A 24,452-nucleotide genomic window follows, 5' to 3' on the forward strand; every position below is an offset into this window, starting at 1 on the left:
CTAATTTAGAACTATTTTTTCCAATGAGATCACAGCATTTTACAGAATAGTTCAAGAGTTAACATACTTAAATAACTTTATCTGTGAGTTTCTGGTTATAACTAAAAATTACCATGTGTATTCCCCAGGAGGTAACACAAAAATTTAAATGCTAATAACACAAGATTTCATTGTCACTCTATGTGTTACTGCCAGGTGTAGCAATCCAGCTTTACTAAGGGCAATGAATAAGGGCTGATAAACCCTGAGAAAGGCCCTGATTTCAGATTTTTCTCTAAAGTGCCCTTCAAGCAATTAAAAAAAATGAAAACCCAATCCTGCCTTATCTCAAATGCATTTCTTCCTGACTTTTTGAGCATATCTGTATAGAGGATATACATATTTCAGTTTTTAAGAAATGAGGAAATTTTGCAGCCTGTTGAACTCACACAGTCCCAGGACAGAATGGTTCTTCAGGGACAGGACTGGGGTTCTCTTCTTCCAGAGGAAGTTCTGCACCATCCCACGGGTTTGGAAGCTTTGGACTTTCCCCTTTTCCAGCCTGGGTGCCACATTCTGGGACAGGAGGGCTTGGTGTGGCCACTGGGGAAGGTGTGGTGACAGGGGTGACCACAGGGGTGACCACAGGGGTGACCACACGGCCCATGGCAGCTGCAATCTCAACTCCTGCACGTGGGAAGCCAAATTTCAGATCTGAAAGGAAAGCAGGAAATGTACATCAGACAGAGAGAGTCAGTTCTACCAAGCACTTGCAGTTTTTGTGATACCTTTTTTGATAGTTAGAAAGACTAAATTAAGAATTGCTGCTTTTAAGTACAGTGCTGGCACCTGAAGAAGTTGGAATAAAACCTCAATTTCTTCCTCAAGGGAGACTGCTCTGCATTTTAAAAAATCAAGCTGCTTTACTTGAAGAGTGCACATTTGATTAAATTAACATTACAAGGACAGGAAGGAGCAAAAGACAGCTATTTTTCTGATGTGAGAAATTGTGGAGGGGTTGGGAGGGGTGGAAATCACACAGACCATAGAAATGTGCATTAATTTTCAAAATAGAACTGTTAGCAAATAAAAGATGTTTGCTTTCTATATAAAATTAGCCCATAAATTTTTGTAGAACATGAGTTTCCACTTGAATTATAGCCTCAAGAATATTTATCTTGAGAGATAACACTTCTTTGAAGAAGAAAATTAAAGGCAGTAGATTAAAGCATATTTGCTACTTCTAAACTTCAATTATTATTTTCAATACCTGTTTCTTTAATTTTTTCATGTTCATGAACATCCCCACTCATCTCTGGAGGAGATGGAGATGAATCTGGAGTTGTGACCTGAGGCAATTCTTTTTCTGAAGGTGGTGTTGGTGGTGGTGTGGCCTGGGGTGTTGGCACTGGAGTAGGCACAGGAGCCTCCTGAGGGGAAGAAAAATCATAACCACAATTATGATCTCAGTGCAGAATTCCTGCTTTCCCAGGAGCCCCAGAGAGAGCTGGGGAAGAGAGGGAACAGCAACAGCTGCAGCCTCCATGGATCTGACTCCTCCAGGACGCTGCACCAGCACAAAATTAATTAAAACCAGTGAATTAAGCATTAAAATGAATAAATTGGGAAATCGTGTATAGAACAGAACAGACTATCTAAACTGGAACTACAATCATTGTCCAGTTCAACTGCCTGACCAATTCAGGGATGACCAAAAGCTGGAATTTGTTGTTAAAGGCATTGTCCAAATGCCTCTGAAATACTGACAGGTTTGGGATACCCTGGATACTGAGAATTTTAAACTTCCTGTGCTAAAAGGCACAGACCCACAAGAAAATACTATATTTGACCTGAAGTCATGGAGAAAACTTCCAAAATTGATTGATAGCACTGGGATTATGGGTGTGTAGTTTGAATAAAAGTGTGTAATATCACATGGTGGAAAACTTAAGAGTTTAAAGTTTTAGAATATAGCAAAATGTAAAAAGCAAGATAGAAGTTTTAAGGCAGTGGCTAGATGTTCTTCTTCACCTTCTTCATGGGTTTGGATGGTATTTTGTAATTAGATTAGATAAATTAGAAAAGTCCACATTGCAGACTTCAGGTGATAAGTTATTGAGTTAAAGGTGAAAATAATTGAGGTGTCATTTCTTAATTAGACAGTTTAGCCTTAAAAGACCTTGTAAAAAAAGACAGTGAGCCATTTTGTAGCTTGTTAGTAGAATGCTGTAGAACTCACAACTTGTAAGACTGTAATATAAATAAGAAATAATAAACATTTGAGTCTGAACACAAAATATCATCTCAAGTGCTTTCAATCCCAACCTTAACAGGGGCAAAAAAACCCCAAAAACCAACATTTAATGGTACCAACCACCTCTCCAGGAAGCCTATGCCATGTTTAACCACCCTCTTGGTAAAGAAATGATTCCTAATGTCCAGTTTAAATATGAATTCTATTATTATATGGATTTTAATAAAGCACTTGAGACAATGTTAAGAAAATATTTCATTACAAGGATAAAACTGAGTCATTATGATGATTTTATGGTAAGAAGAATCAGCTAAAAGAAGATTACAAACAAAGCAATAACCAAGACAGCAAAGCACTAAAAGAAACACAAAGAGAATTGGGATGTTCCTTAAAAAGATGACAGCAATTACATAAATCTGACAAGCAAATATGATGGCTCTTGTTTGGCCTGCTGTGGAGGAATATGCTGGACCTTTGAAGGTTTTTCTCAGCCTTGTTTTCTGACATTTCATGAAGAAAACAAGGCAGTGAAGCTACAGGAAGACTTCCAGGCTAGTTTCTGAAGGTTATGTCCTCAGGCTGATGATTTTTATTAAAATGTCTCATGGGAAGTGGAACCTGCAGGAACATTTGGCAGCTCACACCCAACTGTGTGACATCCTGAGCACCAAAGAACTCAGTAACTGCTGAAATTCAGTTCTAGATAGGAAAATTCACAGTGGGAAATGAGAAAACAAGAATGCATGAACTACATATTCCAGAACTTCTGCTATGAGCTGAGTACAAATGGGGAAAGAAGAATTCAAAAACTTTGCTAGCTATCCTTTAACTTGTGCTATCATGCTAAAAAATGTGGAAAGGCTTTAAAAAACATAATTAGCTATCTAGGATTCAAATAAAGGCAGGAGAGAATCACTACTACAGCTCAGGGCATTGAGGAAACCCCATCTTGGAGAACACATTATTATTAAAAATGTGAATTAGCATTTTAGTATTACCTGTGCTTGAGATCTAAACTGGGAAACATCAAAGTGCTACCCAACAGCAAGAGTCAAAAAATGGATGATTGCTTTCTTTAGGCTAATCAAAAAAAGGCCAAAGAGGAGAAAACTCATCTCAAGTGCACAAATACATATAGCAAGGAACACCCAACCACTTCAGCTGAAGGAGATTTCAGTTTAAGCTGATAGAGAAACCAAAGGGAGACCAGTAAATGAAGAATGGATCACAGAAGAGGTTTCTGAGCATCAGAAGAACAAGCTGAGGTGAACATCAGGCCCTCCTCAATCTGTGATGGAGTGGAAGAGATGCTGGGGGGCTGAGGTTGAGCCCTCAGCAGTGAAACCTTTACTTTTTCCTATAAAATCACCTCTTTGGCCCTTGCAGCAGGCAGGGGGAGATGTTTCAGGCTAACTGCACTGCAGCAGAACAGAATGACTGATCCCACTTTCAACAAAGCCTTCCATAGCTGGATTTCTAAGCACAGCAATTTCCACAAGCATCCCAAAGTCATTACACAACAGCAGATTGCAGCACAGTCATGTTGTTATCAAAGGAAGAGCCAGCTGTCATTTGATTATCAAAGGGAACACAGGAAATTATCCTGTATTACAGGAAGCTCTACTCATCAATTAAGCATTTATTCAAAACTACTGAAGTCAAAACTCAGAAAGAATTAATAGTCATTTTAACAGATCTTAAAGAATGGCTGCAAGCCCATAAGACCAAAAATAATATTGCTCTCAGCTTCCATTCCTTATTACATGAGGAAATTAATTTTTTTTCATCTCTCATTTGTTTGCAAGAAAGCAGAATGACTATTTTTGGTTGAAAATAACATGAGCTATCATTCAACAACATGAAATTAAGCAGCAAATCCAGCAGAACTTCAGCAGAAAAGCTTGAATAAAACAGACTTACCATCATTGAGGTGGTGCAGGGAGGAAGAGGATCAGGAGCTGCTCTCTGAGCCTGGCTGTCACCCAGCATGGTTGCAATGGTTTCACTGAGAGCTTCCTTTACAAAGTTATTTATCATTTCTGAGTCCACAGGCACACCAGCATTGACAAAGAGCTGGAATCCTCCACCACCTGCAACTTCAGCTGAAAATAAAGGGATGTGAAGCACACAGCCAGGTCTCATTTCCTAAAATCCATGTATTGTACTGCAGCCACTCACTCTCTATGGAATTTCAAACATTCCTTTGCAAAAAGTGACTTTTTTTAACCTTCCAGATAAATAACAGCAGAGAAACAAATCAGGAGCATAAAAGAAGGCAACAGCTAAAGGACAGTGACATCACAGGAGAAATGCTTTTCTCTGCATTCTCACACATTCATAAGAGAAGGAATTTTTGACATATCTATTAAAAAAAGAAAGGCAAACAAACATTACAGGCTCAGTAAAATGCCAAATGTGATTTAGGTGGCCAATAACAGAAGGTGATTTGTGCAGTGCCGTTATTCTAAGTATTCTTTTTATTTTCTATAATTTATTTCAGTGGCCTTGTTACACTGGCTGCGTCTCCACATAAATTCAGGTGTGCACTGCAGCTTTTCACACTTTCACAGGTTCAGGATTATCCACCTTTAGGCTGAGGCAACAGCCACCTACACAGCTTGTTAAAATTAGCCAAAAATGGAGCTAATCCATCTGCAGAGAACAGTAATTCCTACTTACCAATGCCAAGGGTCACAGGCTCACTGTCTTCACTCTTTATGGAGCTGCTAACACTGGGCACTGCTTCTGCCTGAGCTGGGCACATCTCACTGATGATTTTTGCCATTATTTCTTGTTCCACCCTGGCAGAATAAAACCCATTTAAGTATCAGCAAACACCAAGACACCTAAAAGCACACAAAAGAGCATTCCTGACATAAAATGCAAGGCAGCTGAAAGGAAAATGGATAAGGGAATGGAGGTGAGAAAAAGGGGAAGGTTAATTAGGGAATCATTCCTTCTTCCATATATATTCTTTGCCACTTTGTTAAAATGAAACTCACCAATTTACCAACTTGTTTTCTATAGTTTCTCTCTCTCGAATCAGTTCATCTAAAATATCAGCAGGCTGCTGAGGAGCAGAAGGCACAGGAGGAAACAAAGGACTATTGTGTGGTAGTGAGGCAGCTTTAAACTGGCCATTAAGCTCCACAACAGGCTCAAGGAATTCTGGAATTTCATCCTTCTCCTCTTCCTGATCCTAATAAATAAGCAGTAAATTAAGTTATGGTACATTTCTGGAAGGCAGTGTCATTGAGGTAGCTGTCAGGTTTTTTGCTTTAAGGAACATTTGTGGATGCAGGACAGCACACAAACCACATTCTCCCTCCTCAGTGTGTTGCAGTTAATTGATACAACTCTAAGCTTAGCAAATCATAAATCTGTAGAGGTATAAAGCCATAGGAACTGCTCAGTAAAACATGATTTGGCTCATATTTCCTGCCTGTGCTGCACAGGGCAGGGAGCCAGTGGCAATGCTAATACTTGAAAAATTTACTTGTGACCTATGTCAGGTTTCTTTAATGTCACACCAGAAATGTTCCTCCTCTAAACCAAAAACTTTAGGAAACATTCTACAGTTACTTGTTGGATTAGGGTTTTTTGTTTGTTTGGGTTGGGTTTTGGTGTTTTGATTGTTTTTCTTAAAATAAATCAAACTTGTTCTTTAAAGTCTCCAGTCTGAAAAGACAAATTCACAAAAGTTAATGAGCATGTAGTCAATCAAATCTCTAATGAACTTGCCAGTACTGCAAACTAGAAAATAGTTTACATATATGTCACATGTGTGTTTACACTTCCATTAACTGAAGGTAGAAGGTATTTCTGGGCAATAATTCAGACAACCCTCACAGATGTCTTGATTTTAATGTTAAAGTTCTATTCCTAAAAAGTTAGAGCAATGACTTGGTGAGTTAAAATATTTGGGTTTTCCCAGAGATGCCTCCCTCCTTTTCCCCTTTTCCAACTCCCAAAAAGCAGCCACTGAGCCATCATACAGAAATGCCTCCTGATGAATGGGAACCTGCAACCTTCCACTTCTAATATTAAAAACAAATGTCTCTAATAGTAACATGACTCTCTAAAAAGAAAATTTGGCATGTCAAATGAAAGAGATGGGGAGCTGAGCCCTGATTTACCAGTGAGAAATATGTGATGGTGCATAAAATTGACTGTAAATCTATATTTACTAAGATTAATCTCCAACACAGTGAAAGGAGAAAAAAGTCTCCTTTTCCCTTATATAAATTAAACTTACTTTCAACCCATAAAATAAAAAGATTCAATGCTACATATTATTTATGAAAAAGAAAGAAAAAAAGTGAAAAAGTGAAAAAGGAAAAACTAAAAAAGAAAAAAGAGAAAGAACAGAGAAAGGGGGAAAAAAAGTAACATTTTCCTGTCTCCTTCCCACCTCAGCATTAACACTTTTCCTGCTTTAACATATTTTAAAACTGCAGAGTCAGAGAGGTCCCTGATGGGAATTATACAAAGAACTGCTGGGTCTTTCTGGATCTTTAAATAGTGATAATCTTCAAAGCAGGGAGAAAAGCAGAATATGTGTATTTGGGTGCTAAACAAAGATTTTTAAACCATTTTAGGCATAGGAATGAGCAGAGAAGTTAAGTCAGAAGGCCCTGGGTGCCTTGCAAGCTGCTCAGCAGCTCATGCTGTTGGGATACGTGTGCTGAGAACAGTAATTCACTCTGACAGCAAATGTAGAGATGTCTTTGTCCAGCATTTCATTATGTATTTTCCTCTGCCTGCATTACTCCATAAATTTTCTTTGATGTTGCCTATTTAATACCTCTGAAAGTATGCAAAATACAAACATCTGGATTAAATAAAGCAAGTACATACAATACATCTTCCATCTATTTAGTAACTCTGACAAACTTTTGCAGCTCTGCTGCATTTCTAAAATATTTTATATTTTATAGCACACAAATCCATAATAATGCACAAAATCATATTCATTTGGGGGTGATATATTATCTCTGCTGAAATAAAAAAATAATGTAATAGTCAGTATTTAATTATACAGATTGAACTTGAACATATATCAAAACTTGTAGAGCAATCCTGAATACTCTGCACTCAATTCTGCATTTTGCTTCCCTGGGGACTGTTGAAAATATCTATCACAACCCCCAATCAAAATATGGCATAAATTAGAAAGTCTTTCAGATATGATTGGAATATTAATCACTGTACTTTATTATAAAGTATCAAGCCAAAATTCTATTTCCTAAATTATATTCAGATAATTAAAAAAAAGTTTGAAATTATTAGATGATATAGATTAGTTTTGTTCCATTACCAAACATGTACATGCAGAGTTTTATTAAAGACTCCTGAAACTTAAGCCATGGATTTCCTCTTGATGGATTTCTACAGGAATTCTCAGGAGCAAGGTCAGGCTGCTTTGCAGGTGTCACCTGTGAGCTTTTGTCTGAAGAGTGAAGTGTAAAAATATCAATGTCCTGCCCAAGAGCATCAATGGGAAATGAGGCTTGAGGAAAATACATTTATATTTATACCTGAGCTCTGCAGGTTTCATATTTTGCTGTGGCATTCAAATTGGAAGCAAAAACTCTGAGAAAAAAATCCCCTACCTTGCAATTAGAGCATATTCAGAGAGAGCAAAAAGTGCATTTAATGTGAAATCCCAGGGAGTTTGCTGAAGGAACTGCAGGATGTGGCTGCTGGTAAGAATTTGAGAGCAGACTCAATAAATCTGAGAGCTGAGCAAGGTTCTCACTCTGAAATAATCCCAGCATGGTTTGGGTGGGAAAGGACCTCCAGGACATTTTGTCCCAAACCCCTGCCATGGGCAGGGACATTTCCACCAGACCAGGCTGCCCCAAGCCTGCCCAACCTGGCCTGGAACACTGCCAGGGAACATAAACACAGAAAAAGGAAACAGAAACAAACAAAAAAGGAAGAGATTTCACACAAATCCTTATCCTGCTCAGTCCTAACAGAATTAAGCTTTCATAATATAAGGAGAGTGGGGGGAAGACAATAAAAGCTATTTTTTTGTATAGCATTTTATGCACATACTTTCATGAATCTGAAGACTCTTTTATAACAATAACTTTGCTTTCTTTTGATGTCTTAAATACCCCTGCCACTCCAGAGACTGATTTTATGCTCCCCCATTGTGTTTGCCTTGCACATTTTTAAGAACATTGTCTGTGTGGTCATAGGCCAAACATATGTTTCACTTGGAACAATTTTGGTATTGTGGTTAAAATATATCCCATTGCCAAAACTAAAAGATAAAAGCAATCCAGGGAAAAAAAAAAAAAAAAGAAAAAAAAAAAAAAAGATGAGTAACTATTATTCACATAATAAAAAATTTAACATTGCAGCATTTTTTGATAGTTCCTAAAATGATTTCTTTAAAGCTTTTTTCTTGTGCTAACAGAAGAACAATGTCCACAGAGATTTAACTCCTCCCCTCCAGTAATATAAGGTAATTTTGAAATTATAAATGAATAAAGCATTTACACACTTTTGATAGGCAAACTATCAAATTAGGGCTGTTTTAATGAGCTGATAATGTTAAATGATTAACTCATTTTAAAAATAAAACTATCTGCAAGCACTAGGGTTAATATTTGATGTACACGCTAATCCTGGGATCAGGGAGATATAGAAGTAAAAAGAATAAATTTTGGGGAAATTTTGATTACACACAGTGAGTTTTGTTCAGTAAAATGAAATACAGGCTGGTTCACCAACCTTTGTTTCTCCAAAAAGAGGTCAGCTAACCAAGGAAAACCTGAAAAAATTAAACTGTGAAAGAGAATCTCAAATAAACCTGTTACTATAAACCAGAAACAACAATACTGTCAAGAATTTCTTCTTAGGATCAAATGCTCACCCTGTCCTCCATCACTTTGAAGCCATTCCCCCTTGTCCTGTCACTCCAGTCCTTGTCCCAAGTCCCTCTCCAGCTCTCCTGGAGCCCCTTTAGGTGCTCCAAGGTCTCCCCAGAACCTTTTCTTCTCCAGGATGAAGAACCCCAGTTCTCTCAGCCTCTCACTACATTCATTTAATGCAGAATTTTAAATTGTAAACTCTAAGTGCTATAATCACTGCTGGTTTTAGAGAAATACTTGCATTTCTAGTGGATTCTAACATAGCCAAATAAAAGCTAATTTTAGCTTTTAACTCTAATTTTTCAAAAGTTTCTGTAGTCACCAACACACAGTAATTTCTAATATCCTCTATAACACTGTAAACAGTTCAGTATTGCTCACAAAGTGAACTTTTAAAGCTGCTAGGAAAGCAAAATAGTTCCTTTACATTGTGTCTCCAGTTTTGACAGAACAATATAAAGCAAATATAAAAACAATAAAAGGAAAAGACAGATTTGCAATGGGGTTACCTGTGTGACATCAGTGACATCAATGAAGTTAGCTCCTGGAAGCTTTGTGTCCTCCTCCTCCTCCTCACTGTGTATTTCTTCTGGAGTCTTACAAAGACAGATTGCAGTTGTTAGGTTTCATCTTGGGGGGTGCAAATGCAGAAAACCTTCATGACAATAATCAACTAAATCACACCTTCCACTATCCCAGGCTGCTCCAAGCCCTGTTCAACCTGGCCTGGAACAATTCCAGGGACCCAGGGGCAGCCACAGCTTCTGTGCCAGGGCCTCAGCAGCCTCACAATCAAAGATATTTTTCCCAATATCCAATCTAAACCTTCTCTCTGTCAGTTTGAAACCATTCCCCCTTGTCCTCACTCCTGTAAATAGTCTCTCTCTTTTTTGTAGGGTCCCTTCAGGTACTGGAAGGCTGCAATGAGGTCACCCCAAAGCCTTTTCCTCTCCAGGCTGAACAATCCCAATTCTCTCAGCCTTTCCTCATAGGAGAGGAGCTCCATCTCTCACTTGCTGGGATAGAGTGATAGAATTTTAAATACAAATCACTATTTTAGTCCACAATCTCTGTCTGATTCAGTGAATACCTGGATCTCAGGACTCTGGAGGACCTAACTCCTGAAGTCAGGGAAATGGAATGTACAATAACCACACAAAAATAATCACCAAGCCTTCACACACTCTGTCCTTATCACTCAGCACACAGCAGTTACCCTCGAGCTGCACAAAACCTTCCTTGCTGCTCAGATCAAGATTAAAAACACTTCTGAAAAGTTGTAGGGAAAGAGAACAGAGTGGCCACTGCAACACCACAGGCTGCTGGGCTCAGTGCCCACACCACTGAGCACTCCAGGAGAGCCAAGCAGCAGAGGGAGGGATGAGGAACATCCTCAGAGCACTCAAGCCAGCAAAAACAAGCCAGGCATGGGCCAACAGGGATTATAATTCTTTACAGGACACAGGAACACTGTTTTTCTTAGAGTTTTACCATGGTGATCACTTCATCTTGGCAGAAGAGTGTCTTTCTACAATTTTTCATTTTCTTAAACAAATACCTTGTACTATAAATTCTTTAGAGTAATTATTCCATTTTTCCTAGAACTGTCTCATTTCTCTAACTAAAGAAAGACAATGAGAACTTTGCAGCAATTTAACATATTTTCCTTTTGAGTAAGTCTGAATCCCCAGACAACCAGTACCTGTATTACAGCAGTGACAGGAGGGAGCACAGGCTCAGAGCTTGGAGGAACAGGACTTACATTCCTGGTACTTGAAACACTGTCAATATCAACACTTGGTAACACCTAGGGCATAAAAAAAAAAAAAAGCATCAATATAAAAATCTATATATTATCATGGAACTTTTTAGATTGTTTTTCTTCCACCTGCTGTTGAGCCACTAAAATTCACTGTTCTCCTTTTCTCATGCCTGTATCTGATATCAACTTGGTTCTGAAAATCAAATTACTGTAATGACACAAACTAACACCAGAAATAGTCACCTCTTCTCTTGCAGTATCTGATTTCTCCTGCTCTCTAATCCCCTCACATTTTGTCTTGCATGGAACAGAAGGGGAATGTATCTGTAATTTTAATTACCTAAAATACTCAGAGCAGAGGTGTGTTGGATGTGCAATTAGTTTAGAAGATTAAAATATAGTTTGTAATCAAGGCATGCCCATTACAGCATTAAAATGTGTTGTATTTCTGTTAAGAACAAAGATTTCAATGCTTCATTCCTTTGGGAAAAGAAAAATCATCAAAAATATTGAAGAACTGTGTGAAATAACAGCAAAATGCAGGTGAGTGGGATGAAGTGACACAGCAAGGGAACAAAGCACAGAACACCCAACCTGTGTTTAACTCTGAGCTCCATGAATCATTTGTGTCTGAAAGGTGTGTGGGGGAGTGGGTGCAGCCTCAACAATTGGAATCCAAAACAATGAACATGGAAGAAACATTCACTTCCTTGACAACAGACTCATGTGAAAAATGAAAACAAACCCCAACCCACGAGGTAAAGACTGCAAGGGTGGATTAATCAGGAGTGAAATCTTGGGTTGACAATCATGCTTGAAACAGAAATCTTAAAGGCCAAAGCAATCATCCAAGAAAACTGACATTTATATTTATACTTCTTTTATTCCAAGTTTGTTCTGGCTCAAAAATCTCATTATAAAAAAAGAAAATGTGACAAAAATTTTACAAATGCCCTGCATAGGTGACTTAGGGAAGAAATAGTTTTCTATTTTGGCCAGATAATAAAGATAATTGTTAAAATATGAATAAATATATTACTATAGCATGAGAGCTGCTTGGTTTCTCCATTCCATATTTTTCTAATTCTTATTGGAAACCATCTACTGATGTTCAAGTTACTGATGGATCAGGCTGCCTATAGATAGCACTCATTCAAATAAACAAACAAATCATCATCACTGTTGACATGTACCTGCACAGAGAGCTGAGGAGGCTCCTTTTTCTCTGATTTCATCTCTATCACAGCAATATTTGGTTTTTTTACCTCTACAGGAGGCTTTGGTGACACTGGAGGAAGAGAGGTTGTAACTGTGACAGGGTGTGGTTTATCTATGATCACTCCAGCAGGCTGCACTGATGTGTTGCTGCTTTGGGTTTGACCTAAAGACAGTTGAAAAACAATTAAAACTTTATCTATCCATCTCCAAAGGCAGTAAATTAATAAATTAATTAAAATTATATTCTGTGTGTTTCTAGATTCTGTGCGCAATTACAGAGCAATTAAAAAGCTCCCTATTAACATTAACTAAACTACAGTAATTCACCAGCTAATTTTAAGCTTTCCCAGCAGAAATTTTCAACTCAACATTATCTGTTTTTAAAATTATTCATTTTTCTTGACTCTGGTGACACCTACTGCTGAAAACAAGAATTGTGTTTGCCATTCAAAAACTACAGAGCATCACACCCAAAGTACACTTATTATAACAACCTAAATATTTTTGTCTGAGACAGCCTTTTATAAAAATAATTACCTTATTTCAATGCCTATATAATACTAATCCTTCTCAAAACACGCCCTGTATAAAGGTTCTATTGAAAGTCTAAAAATCCAGAAGTCATGAGAAGGAATTTACTGTGCTTGGCACAGTCCTACTGAAATTGTTGGGCTGAAGTCATTGCAAAAGTTGAATCCAAGGGTGAGTGATTCAGTTCCTGCTTTGGATACCAAACTGAAAGCAAGAACATGAGGCCTAAAACCAAAATAAATCAAATTAGGTACAGTTAAACAAGTAAATGCTCTGTCAAGGTGTCACCAGACATCCAGCATGAAGGATGAGGAAAACCAGAACATTTTCAACTGAGCCCTCAGATTTCCTATGAGAAGAGCAGGTACAAATCTCATGGAATAGTTTGGGCTGGAAGGGATCTTAGAGATCATCTAATACCAAGCCTCAAACCACTGATTTAAGAAGATAAAAGTTACATTTTCATGAAATAGCAGTGATTAACCTGCACAGAATCTGCTCCAGGGTATTTTCTCCTACCTAGAGGAATAGCCATGGGGATGAGGTGGCCTTCCAGGTGACCAGGGGCAGCAGGGACATCCTGGCTGGGGCTGAAGAGGAACTGGCTCTGCTGGGCAGGGACCAACACAGGATTCTTCTTCTTGGGGCTGCTGATGACCTTCTGAGTGTGAAAGTAGGTCTGGGTCCTTGCTGACCTCACCTTTGTGCCTGAAACAAGAGCACACAAACTGGAAAGGTCACAAAGCGTGCACAAACCCAGTGACAGCACTCTGAATAAATATATATAATAATAAATATATATTTTATATATATATATAATTATTTATCCTATTCAACACTCTATGAATAAATGTATTTTTTCACTGAGCCAAGCCTTCATACTGAACCCACTGCAAATTTCTGCTGTGGGATGGAGGGAATGAGGGAGGGAGTCCCAAAGGGCAGAACCTGAAAGTGCTACAGATAGATAGATAGATAGATAGATAGATAGATAGATAGATAGATAGATGGATGTCTTGGCATTGGCAGCAATGAAGGAGTTAAAATTGCAATTTTTAAGTTGTATCTAGCAGATAAAGGCACAGAAACATGAAAAGGACCAAAGAACAGCAGTAAGTTGGAATGAAATGTGTGATTTAGCAGCTAAGAAGAAATCCATGATTTAAGTTTGAAATTTGGAGCTGAATGTGTGATTTAGCAGCTAAGAAGAAATCCAGAATTTAGGTTTGAAATGCAGCCACAAAACTGACAGGTACTCAGAGGAACAGGTATAATCTGTAAATTCCTGCTTTAACAACTCAGTGCTACTGCAAAATCAAGCCATAGCTAAAAACCAAAAGTCTTGACTTCTGTCAACATGGAAATGGTGGTTTTTTTTTGTCACAACTTTTCAAGTGTGCTGTAAATATCCAGCCAGAAGTAATTTATATGTAAAAATGTCTTAAGCAAAGAGCATTTATTGCAATGTGCATTTCTCACCATGCAATCATGCAAGGTCTTAACTTACAGCAAACAATGGATATTATTAGGGAAATTATTAACTTTAATATAAATGGATAAAACTGCCTGAAAATTCCCCCCCAAAAAGGTGTCAACAATTGTCAATCAGGCAGAAGTGCTTCTACTGTTATTTTGTAGGTGTTAGGATAATGAATTTGGAAAGAAACATGCTGATAACCATCTCCATGCCTTTATTACAGCCAAAAAAATGTCATTTTACTCCTCTGTTGTTTCTAATAATCACCTCCCTGTACCTGCAGCCAGTTAACACATGGCAACAAGCACTTTTTAACTCTGTTCACATTTAAGAGCCTCCTAATTAATTGAAGAATGAAAGTCAATGATTGTAAAATATAGGAAAAATAAAGATTGATAATGTGAATTTGTCAGATGCAGATAAGGCAGTTCACTTATAAAGTGATATTTTTGTACAAATTATGGTTTGTAAGCCTGGAAACCATAGAAGAAGTCATAACTCCTGAGTGAGAAAACACAAGTCAGAGAGAAGCATCTCTAGAAAAGGGTTTGTGTTCATGGTGGGTAAGCGATGGAATGAGAAATCACAACACAATGCTCTGGTCAAGAGGATAAATGTGACCCCAGATGTGTCAGCAGAGTGGCTGAGATGGAGCAGGAGAAGGTTCCATAGATGATAACATCCACAGATGATAACACTGCACTCAGCACTCATTCTGTATCTCTGCAAATATTAAAATAGATTAGACATTAACAGGCACTGTTCACTTTTTAAGGAAAAGTCACCTGGAAAGTGAAGTAGCTGGAAACTGAAGCCAAAACCTCACTACAAATCAGATAATAAATCTGAAACGTCCCATTTGCTTTTGAAGCACAAGGTATTTTGCTATGGGAAGAAGCAGAATTTCTGCTGGTTTTAAATAATGAGCTTGTGCCTTTCTGCAAAGCCCAGGTTAGGCAAAAAAACTGTTCTGCAGTCAGACAAATGGCTGGACTCTGTAACATAAACAGATCCAGTTCAGAGGCTTGTGATTTAGAAGAGGTCATACCACATGATCTAACAGTCCCCCTTGGCCTTGAACTTTTGAGTAAAAGCAGAAATTGGCAGAGTATCTGTAATGCTGCCAACCTGTAAAAACAAGGTTTTCTCAGTGAGAATGATTAAGTACTGTATACACACAGCACCTCATTTTAATTGCTTGCAACTTTTCATTTTTCCCTGTAAGGTTTATTTGCACTGGGCAGAAACTAGACATTTAATTAAACTTAGCTTTAAAAAAACAGTGTTTTACATGTATTTATCAGTTCATATTATGCAAGAAAATAATTCCAGCTTTTTTTTTAGAAATGATCTCTTACCCATAAAAGTGCTAGTTGAATTTTCTTCCTAACTTCCCATAAGAAACTAAGCATTAGTCACCATAGTTTATTTGCAAAGAACATGGTTGAGAGTTATAAAATGACTGAAAAGAGACTCTCCAGATGGCCATTTCAGTATTAAATAAACATCCTTATTCTAACACTAATTTAAAACAAGCTCAGTGGACTGCTCTAACAAAATAGAGTCATTTAATAAGTCTGGATTTTTCAGCCAATCAAACCCAAGGTCAAAGATTTCCAACCTTTTGAAGCCTTTGTCACCTGGTACATCAAGGCCAGGAAGGGAATCTGTGGGTGCAGGTCTGTGAAGGGAAGAACTCACCATACCTAATGTCAAAGAGATTTGTTTATTTCCTTCTTTGTTTGTGTTTTTTCTATTACCTCTTCTTTGTTTGTTTTTTTTAAGAACTCGGTGCTTTGAGGTGCTCATTCAACCTTGGTGCATTTTATTTACACTCCTCCTATAGAGGAGCACAGAACTGTTCCTGATTTTATTATTTATACTTTGCTTTGCCATAACAGCTTCTTCCAGAAGAGCAGCCCCCAAAATGATTGAAGTGTTTTGTCTTTGTGAGACCCACGTGAAACACCAGGGATTATTTTTCCATTTTATTGGCATGGAAAGGACAAAAATGAAGTAGTTTGATCAACAGTCTTACCAAGAGGCAAAGATAAATAATGCCAGTAACAAACATCAGTCTCAGCTAAAATCAGAAAGTTTGGAACAGGACACACTCACTGGAGTGCTGCTCCTATACACAACGTGCAAAAAATTCCAATTTTCCCTCAGATAAGAACACCAGGAGGTGTCTTATTTTATTTACTGTCAGGATAGAGACAAAACCATAACTTCCCATAACTCCAGTGTGATATTAAATAGAGAAACAAATTTTATGGTGGCTTTACTGTTGCAAACCCAGGTTTTTCTCTGCAGCATGACTTCATGGCTGGAAGGGAAGCACTCTGGCAAAAGGCTATCCAGAGTTCACTCTGTGTTTTCCAGCAAAGAGCTTTGAAGCTGTTTGTCACACACAGGAGTTCTGCAAGATTGAAGGCAGCATTGATCCAGCTTTCCCTTTCATTTCTATTTGCACCCAACAGAAAAAAGCTGAAGCACAGGAGCAGCTCATTGCAACTGCTCAGAACCTTTCATTTCACTGACACCACTGAATTCCAACTGGTGGTTTCAAATGATCAAATGATCTATTTGTTATAATTAGATTGGGGAGGGGGACACTCTTTTCTGCCACTTTACAAGATATTGTTTCTGGAATGATGAAATTGGCCTTCCTGGAAAGGTTATGACCGTCTGTAAAAGACAAGAGCTCAATAAAGAGAGAAGAAAATTCAATTAGGGCTCAGCAAAAGCAGAACTGCTGATTAAATATTTTTAAAGAAGTGTCTGTTCTCAATGCAAATCTTAGTGGTCACTGTGTCACTGTTATTACTGCCCTAAGTGCTTACTAGCACACATTTCACTCAAAAAGATGTATACAGAATAAATTAAATTATGGGTGTACAGCAGAGCCAACAGTCAAAACCAGTGTTATATCATGCTTCAAGTGAGTATAGCAGAGGATACACTATTTTTCACCAAAGAAAAAACATTCAAGGGAAGGCAAACAAAATACCTAAGTCAAAAGGCTGGCAGTTTTCATGTAAAAAGGTCTCACCTTTTAAAAAATTGTGAGCTTTGAAAAGTTTTCTAGGTTTTTGCCAGGACTATAACCCACATTTTCCAGGAGGGTGCTGAGAATTGTGAATATTTTCTACCAATAACATTTTCTCTTCACAGATCATGACTGGGCTCCAGAGCACAGGTAAGGGAAGTGCCATAAAGACCAGGTCAGGCCAAACAAGAGATTCTTGTACAATTTGAGGACTTGCCACTGTGATGTCCATCATAACCACAGAATCACAGAAGGGTTTGGGTTGGAAGGAACCTTCAGGATTAAGCAGCTCCATCCCCCTGCCATGGGCAAGGACAATTTCCACTAGACCAGGTTACTCAATAGTATTAAAATAAAAAAATAAAATATTATAATAATAGTAATAATAATAATAGTAGTAATAATAATAATAAAACCCCCAGCACTGCCTGTCTTTAGAAACACAGACATGTTTTACACCATCCACTGCAATGGCCTAAAACCATGATTTCACTCAGTGACTGGCTGCCTTCTGATGTTAATCTCTCATATTTCACACAGAATGTAATGTTTTGACAGCTGTAATAAAAACCCAGGCAGCATTTTAAAACATGGCATTTAAGACTGCATCAAGTGTATTTTCTCTGCATGGGTAGCAACAGCATAAGTGCAAGAAGCATGGAGGGAGCCAGTTAATATTTTCCCATGGGTGTACATTTTATTAACTCCTTTGTGCCCACCACCACCTTAACCCCCTCTTCCTTTTAAGCTTCTCTCCCATCTCCACATTTTCCCTTCATCTTTATCCTTTTTCATGTCATTTCTCCCCAGTAAAATTATCCACACTGGTTTTTTTTTAATACCAGTTAAAGATTATTCTTAATTTTTGCATTAAGAATCAGGTAAGTTTTGAAAAAGTAATTAAGAAATAAAACAGATCAAATTAAAACATTACTAACTCTAGATGAAGTTTATCTACACTGACCTATGTCAGATATCATATAATCTCCTTTTGTAATTATTCTTACACATTTTTAATAGGTTAGAAAATTAGGATCCTCTTATCCTAACACTTTGCCAACTAAACTAATGAATAGAATGCATTAGTAATCAACTAAAAACCTTTATCAATTAAATAACCTTAAGAAGCTATCACAGAAAGGATTTCTACTCTGCTTATAACTCCAACTGAATGAAGAAAAAGGAGTTACTTGCACTTAGTGAACTTAACCAATGATTCTGATTACAACTTTTACTATTTTAATCTTCACCCCCATATATTTAATTTTCATATTTCAATTGATGCATTAGAAACAGGAAATTAAATATCAGATTTTCTTCAGTTTTCAAGTCTCAATACATTTCTGAACAAATTAAATATTTAAATGAAAAATCACTGGATAAACATGACACAAAAAATACATCTCCCAGTGACATTTATCAAAAATTAAGTTCATTTTTCAACATACCAACTTGTGACTAATTTTAGCAATTCAGCTCACTAAATCTAGGACAATAATAAATACATACTAATACATTTATCATATTTAGAAATAAGCATTTATTTGACAATCTAAAATAAGTGAGAGACCCATTAAGCAAAGTTGAAAAACTTCTGATATTTTTCAGTTTTGAAAAGAGGATTTTAAACAGAAATAAACTATTTCAAATGGACAGGACCTACAACAAGCATCTAGTCCAACTGCCTGACCACTTCAGGGCTGACCAAAAATTAAATTAAAAGCATTTTCCAAATGCCTCTTAAGCCCTGACCAACCTGAGGCAGTGACCACCTCTCTCTAAAAATCCACTGCATAAGATTTATATTGAATTAAAATTAACAGATTCATTTCCACAAGGAATTCCTGGTATTAAAAAAGAGAAGGAACACCTTGTTCCCATCAAAGAATCACTTACCTCTAACAGTCTCTATCAGTTTGGGTCTGGCAAGTTTAGATTTGGGAGAGGGAGAGTTGAATTTTAGGTAGGGCCCTTTCTTAAGCGTGCTCCGGCGCCCGTGGTAAATGGGTTTGCCATAAACATGGGACAGAAAATCTTCATTTTGCACCATTGCAGTCCCACCTACAGCTCCCTGATGGACACCAAAAAGGAAAAAAAAAAAATTAGTTTACAACTCTACATTAATGTAAATTGGAGCAGGATAGAGCTATCACTTTCATTGTGAATTAGTAACCTGCACACAACATTTTTCATGTCAATGCTGAACAGTTTTTTCCTAGAAAAGAAACCAACTGCTTGGCAACTCACATCTGCCTTTCTTCCTTTGCTTTGCACATTTTCAGAAAAGTAAGTTTTAAACTTCTGTTTCTTTGTGTTATCTTCCACCTGCTTCTGCAATGGCTGAGCTGGAGGTGGAAGCTTTTTTGTCAAGCCTCCTTGGATGTTTTCAGTTTTCTCTTTAATTTCCTTCTTGGTCTTCACAGCCCTGAGGTTTTGGGCTTTCTTGCTCCCTGGGGCTTTTTGATCACGTTTCTCTTGTTCTGAATCACTTTTTGCCATTTCAGCCTAAATAGAGAACATAAATATAATAAATGGAGATTTTTGTCTTCAAGGCTATCAGCAGAACGTGTGGATAACTTTGAAACTCTGAGAAAGGGCCTGTTTTTCATGTTAGCCAGTAAGTGAGACCAGGGATTTTTAATACACAACTACAGTTTTAAAACAGAGGAAAATATTTTATTATTTATGTATTTATTTTTATTATTGTTATTTATTTGTTATATTTATTTTACTATATATTTTGCATGCTGGTAATAATAGGCAGCTTGCTCATATTTTCAAGAGGTGAGTAAATCACTTTACTGTGGGCATGAAAGAACAAGGCAAGGTGGAAAAACCCAAAAATCTGAACTCACAAAAATCTGAGCTCATTTTCCAGCCCTACCTGGATTTCCTCACTGATTGCCTTGATCCACTCATCCACAGTTCTTCGGATACGAATCTCTTCCAGGATATCTCTGAAACAAAAGAAAGGAACAATTTGGGTCAGAGCTTCTCAGATTGCACACATTTGTTCCTGGGAAAGTAGTGACTTTTAAATGGTCTAAAAACAGAAGTTGAGAGCACAGACAGTGAGATTTTGCACCTCTACACTCCCCAAAAGGCACCAATCCCAACCCCAAATCTCCTCTTGCATGGTGGCACCTGCAAACCTCACTCCCTGCTGGTAAATACTGGCATTACTACAAATATTTTAGGAATAAGAGGCAGCCATGTGTCACTTTCTACTTTGATCAGAACTGAAAAAACAACAAAACAAAAATATTACAACTTAACAAAAAAGCAGGTGACAAATTACTACATCCTCTAAAAGATAATGAGGGCAGGTAACATGTCTCAAAAAAAACCCTTATACATAGAGAATATTTACCTTCCTCAGGAAAATGCAAGTTTAGATTGTATTTTTATAGAAAATTGCCATTATGATTTTAATAGAAAATTTCCACTATGATTTTAATAGAAAATTTTCATTATGATTTTAATAGAAAATTTCCATTATGATACTCCAAGCAGGAGTATTTAACACAACTAACAAAGCAAAAGTTCAAAAGCCAAAGATCTGTTGTGAGGTGATAAATTCTGTAAATTTACAGGCTTATGAAGTCTCTTCTGCTCTGAATAATTAAATTAGGATTCAATTTTCTTTTTAATGCTGGTTGGTATGGGAACAGTTAAATGCCCTGGCAGCAGAGCAGTTTGTCCAGATGATAAAGCCTCAGAAATCAGATTTAGGCACCTGACAAAAATCAGTTCACATCATAAGGGCTGAAAAACATCTGAATTTCAAGAATCAGACAATGATTGCTAGCAAGAGTCAATAAATCTACAATCCCCAAAAGGCACCAGACCCAACCCCAAATCTCTTCTTGCATGGTGCCACCTGCAAACCTCACTCCCTGCTGGTCAGTACTGACATTATTACAAATATTTTAGGAATAAGAGGCAGCCATGAGTCACTTTCTACTTTGATCACAACTGAAAAAAAAAGAAAACAAAAATATTCCAACTTAACAAAAAAGCAGGTGACAAATTACTACATCCTCTAAAAGATAATGAGGGCAGGTAACATGTCTCAAAAAAAAACCCCTTATACATAGAGAATAACTAGCTTCCTCAGGAAAATGCAAGTTTAGATTGTATTTTTATAGAACATTTCCATTATGATTTTAATAGAAAATTTCCACTATGATTTTAGTAGAAAATTTCCATTATGACACTCCAAGTAAGAATTATTTAACACAACTAACAAAGCAAAAGTTCAAAAGCCAAAGATCTGTTGTGAGGTGATAAATTCTGTAAATTTAGAGGCTTATGAAGTCTCTTCTGCTCTGAATAATTAAATTAGGATTCAATTTTCTTTTTAATGCAGGTTGGTATGGGAACAGTTAAATGCCCTGGCAGCAGAGCAGTTTGTCCAGATGATAAATCAGATTTAGGTACCTGACAAAAATCAGTTCACATCATAAGGGCTGAAAAACATCTGAATTTCAAGAATCAGACAATGATTGCTAGCAAGAGTCAATAAATCCTTTTTGCAGGGAAGAACACAAGTTCTTCAAAGCCCAGATTTGCAAACATCCATCTCCCAAAGCACTGAATTGCAGGGTCTGACCTGTCTGTAGTCAAGGAGTCACTGAAAGCATACAAGGCATCTCCATCTTGTGCATGAGTAACAGCTTCCAGATTCTCCTCAAGGACTTTTTTACTGTTCTGCACTCCTCTCAAAATCCTTTCAGCATCTGTCAGGATGGACTTTGGCACTTGGACATTTTGAAGGATGGATGGTTTGCTGACTGGATGATGTTCAGGAGGATCAAGCGCAACAGGAAAAATTTTTGTCTAAAATTGAAACAGAACCACTAGTTTTTAATCAAAGATTGTAATTTCCTATTAATCTGTTATCACATCAGTGGCATCACATGAAATCCTGCCCATGTGCACTATCAGCAACTTCAATTACTCAAGGACCTTCATTATGTTGCAAATTTATTTAGAGAAGTGAAAGACATCCAAAAGATCTCAAATGGAAAAGGATGGGAAGTATGGGAGGCAATGCTAATGAGGCTAATAAGCATGTGAAAAGATGGCAATTAGATACATGAAGCAAATCTCTCCATGTAACAGCAATTAAATATAATTAAGAGCCTAATAAAAGCCCAAGTCCTCTAAATATATGCACTTGTTTGGCATCAATGTACCCCCAAGAAACAGCGAGCAATACTTGTAAGTTTTAAGAAGATAAATCCCACAGCAGCCCCTTGATCCTCTTTCACTCATTTTCACTTTTCAGAAGGAACAATGAAGACTCTCACTTTGCAGAACCCTTTTCCAGAGATAAAAATCGAGCATAAATTAGCTGCTAAGTACAAAAGAAAGGGACACAAACACAGGAAACAAGTTCTCACATTCCTTCTCACACTCCTAAGGAAAAACCCAGGGGCCCATGAAAACTTCATCAAACAGTAAAAATATTTCAAAGTGATAAATGTACATTAAAAAAACACCTCAAACCAAAACCAAAATGCCCAGACTATGAAAACATCAACTGCATGCACAGAAAAATCTCACAGATCACAATTCAGTTTTGGCTTTAAGGCTACTTTTTGTCAAATCATAATTAAACAAAAGTTTATGTTCAATACTGCCACATTGCCATAACAAAACAGGAATCTACACTCTGATCCCAGAACCTTGGTTTTGGCCTGGTGATTAAAAGACAATATACCAAATTATTTATTAGTTTTGTATAGGTTTTCATTTTTAAATGAAATTTTTGGACAAATACTAACTCAGTAAGACAGGTAAGAAATACAGATACATGATAAATTGTAAAATGATGCAGTGAGACTCAGATCATGAAAGGGCAACTGGATCTGTTAAATCTGTAAAAAATGCTGGTAGCAGCAGCCCCCACAGTGCCAGTGTGACACAGCAGCTTCCTCCTGACATTATCCCCTCAAGGGATTTGCTGGCACTGAGCCAGACAGGAGGAATGTGATCTGTGCAAGAGCAATCCTTTAACAAACATCCAGGTGTGCCACAGGCAGGCTGTGATGTTTCATTGCAAACACACTCAAAACCCCTTCAGCATTAGAGCATTTCATAGAAAAGCCAAAACCCACAAAAGAAGCCCACGTAAAAATTTCAATTTCGTACTTTAATAAGATCAGTCATGTCAGTTTTCCATGAACTTGCTTCCTAAAAAGACAGAAGAAGAGCTGTTGAAACTTTAAGGTAAAATCCACAGGAGATACTGGATTAGTTTTTTCTCTGGCCACAGTGAATTCCTTGGGTTAGAGCACCACCTTCTGTCCTCAGCTAACTCACACCTTGGCTTTATGACAGAGCTGGGTTCTCATTTAGCCAAAAATGTAACATTTTATCACTCTACAAACCTCTCAGTGATGAAGAGTCAGTAGCTGTGTTTAATTCTGTCCTCAGCTAACTCACACCTTTGCTTTATGACAGAGCTGAGTTCTCATTTAGCCAAAAATGTAACATTTTATCACTCTACAAACCTCTCAGTGATGAAGAGTCAGTAGCTGTGTTTAATTGACCCAACTCTCTATTTGCTAAATCACCACATCTCTTTCTATCGATCTTTTTCTTAAGAGAGATTGCAAATAATTTCTGTGACTGTGTCCTTCTCCCATCCCTTATCCCATCTCATCTTGTTCTGTTGCCTGTATTAAAGTATGTTACTTGTTTAAGTTTTTACCAACAGTGGTAAGAAAATATTTGCAGCCTCAGTGACACCTGTTTCCATTCCTAGTCAGAATAGTTAAATGTAAAATCCACACAGTGTTACAAAATCTATAAAAAATACATCAGCTATACTGTATAACAAATTAGCTGCCTTTTCTATAGTTATAGCAACAAAAACCAGCAGGTAAATACAAAAGATTTTTAAGGGAAATATGCAAGTTGAAACTTCCAACCACAGAAATGAACCAGCAAAATGAAAGCTATTACATTTCAAGCCAATTCACAGAGGTGAATTTTCACTTTTCTTTTTCCTTTCTCACTGTGTATATTGACAAGGACAAAAAGGATCACAAAATTACAGGTGGAGCCAGGAAAGGCACCAGGTTAAGAGATAAAAGCCTCAGTTGTGAAAAGCTCCATGTTGCCAGCACAGAAGCAGGTCTTGCACCCCCAAAAGCACAAAATCATTAGCACAAGAAACAGCACAAGGATTCTATGCCAGGCAATTCCTTGGAAAAAACACTCAAAAAAAAAAAAAAAAATGGCAAAATGAGAAAGGAAATGCTTAAATCAGCCCTGAAGCTAACTGGGGA

General features: G+C 37.4%; 1 protein-coding gene across 1 annotated transcript in view; it reads right to left on the bottom strand.

Moving 5' to 3' along the window:
• The window catches only part of KIAA0586 (KIAA0586 ortholog), a 70,153-nt gene that overhangs the window by 37,197 nt on the left and 8,504 nt on the right, over positions 1–24,452 (bottom strand). The window contains exons 11-24 of the mRNA XM_059474060.1: positions 23,311–23,352; positions 21,767–21,993; positions 20,039–20,111; positions 19,402–19,659; positions 19,051–19,225; positions 13,148–13,336; positions 12,073–12,260; positions 10,820–10,924; positions 9,627–9,713; positions 5,236–5,432; positions 4,913–5,034; positions 4,154–4,335; positions 1,250–1,409; positions 429–693 (exon numbers count right to left, since the gene is read on the bottom strand). Of these exons, the coding sequence (XP_059330043.1) occupies positions 429–693; positions 1,250–1,409; positions 4,154–4,335; positions 4,913–5,034; positions 5,236–5,432; positions 9,627–9,713; positions 10,820–10,924; positions 12,073–12,260; positions 13,148–13,336; positions 19,051–19,225; positions 19,402–19,659; positions 20,039–20,111; positions 21,767–21,993; positions 23,311–23,352 (2,270 nt within the window). The remainder of the gene's footprint in view (positions 1–428; positions 694–1,249; positions 1,410–4,153; positions 4,336–4,912; positions 5,035–5,235; positions 5,433–9,626; positions 9,714–10,819; positions 10,925–12,072; positions 12,261–13,147; positions 13,337–19,050; positions 19,226–19,401; positions 19,660–20,038; positions 20,112–21,766; positions 21,994–23,310; positions 23,353–24,452) is intronic.

Source organism: Ammospiza nelsoni, chromosome 6 (assembly GCF_027579445.1).
Source record: "Ammospiza nelsoni isolate bAmmNel1 chromosome 6, bAmmNel1.pri, whole genome shotgun sequence".
NCBI lineage: Eukaryota > Metazoa > Chordata > Aves > Passeriformes > Passerellidae > Ammospiza > Ammospiza nelsoni.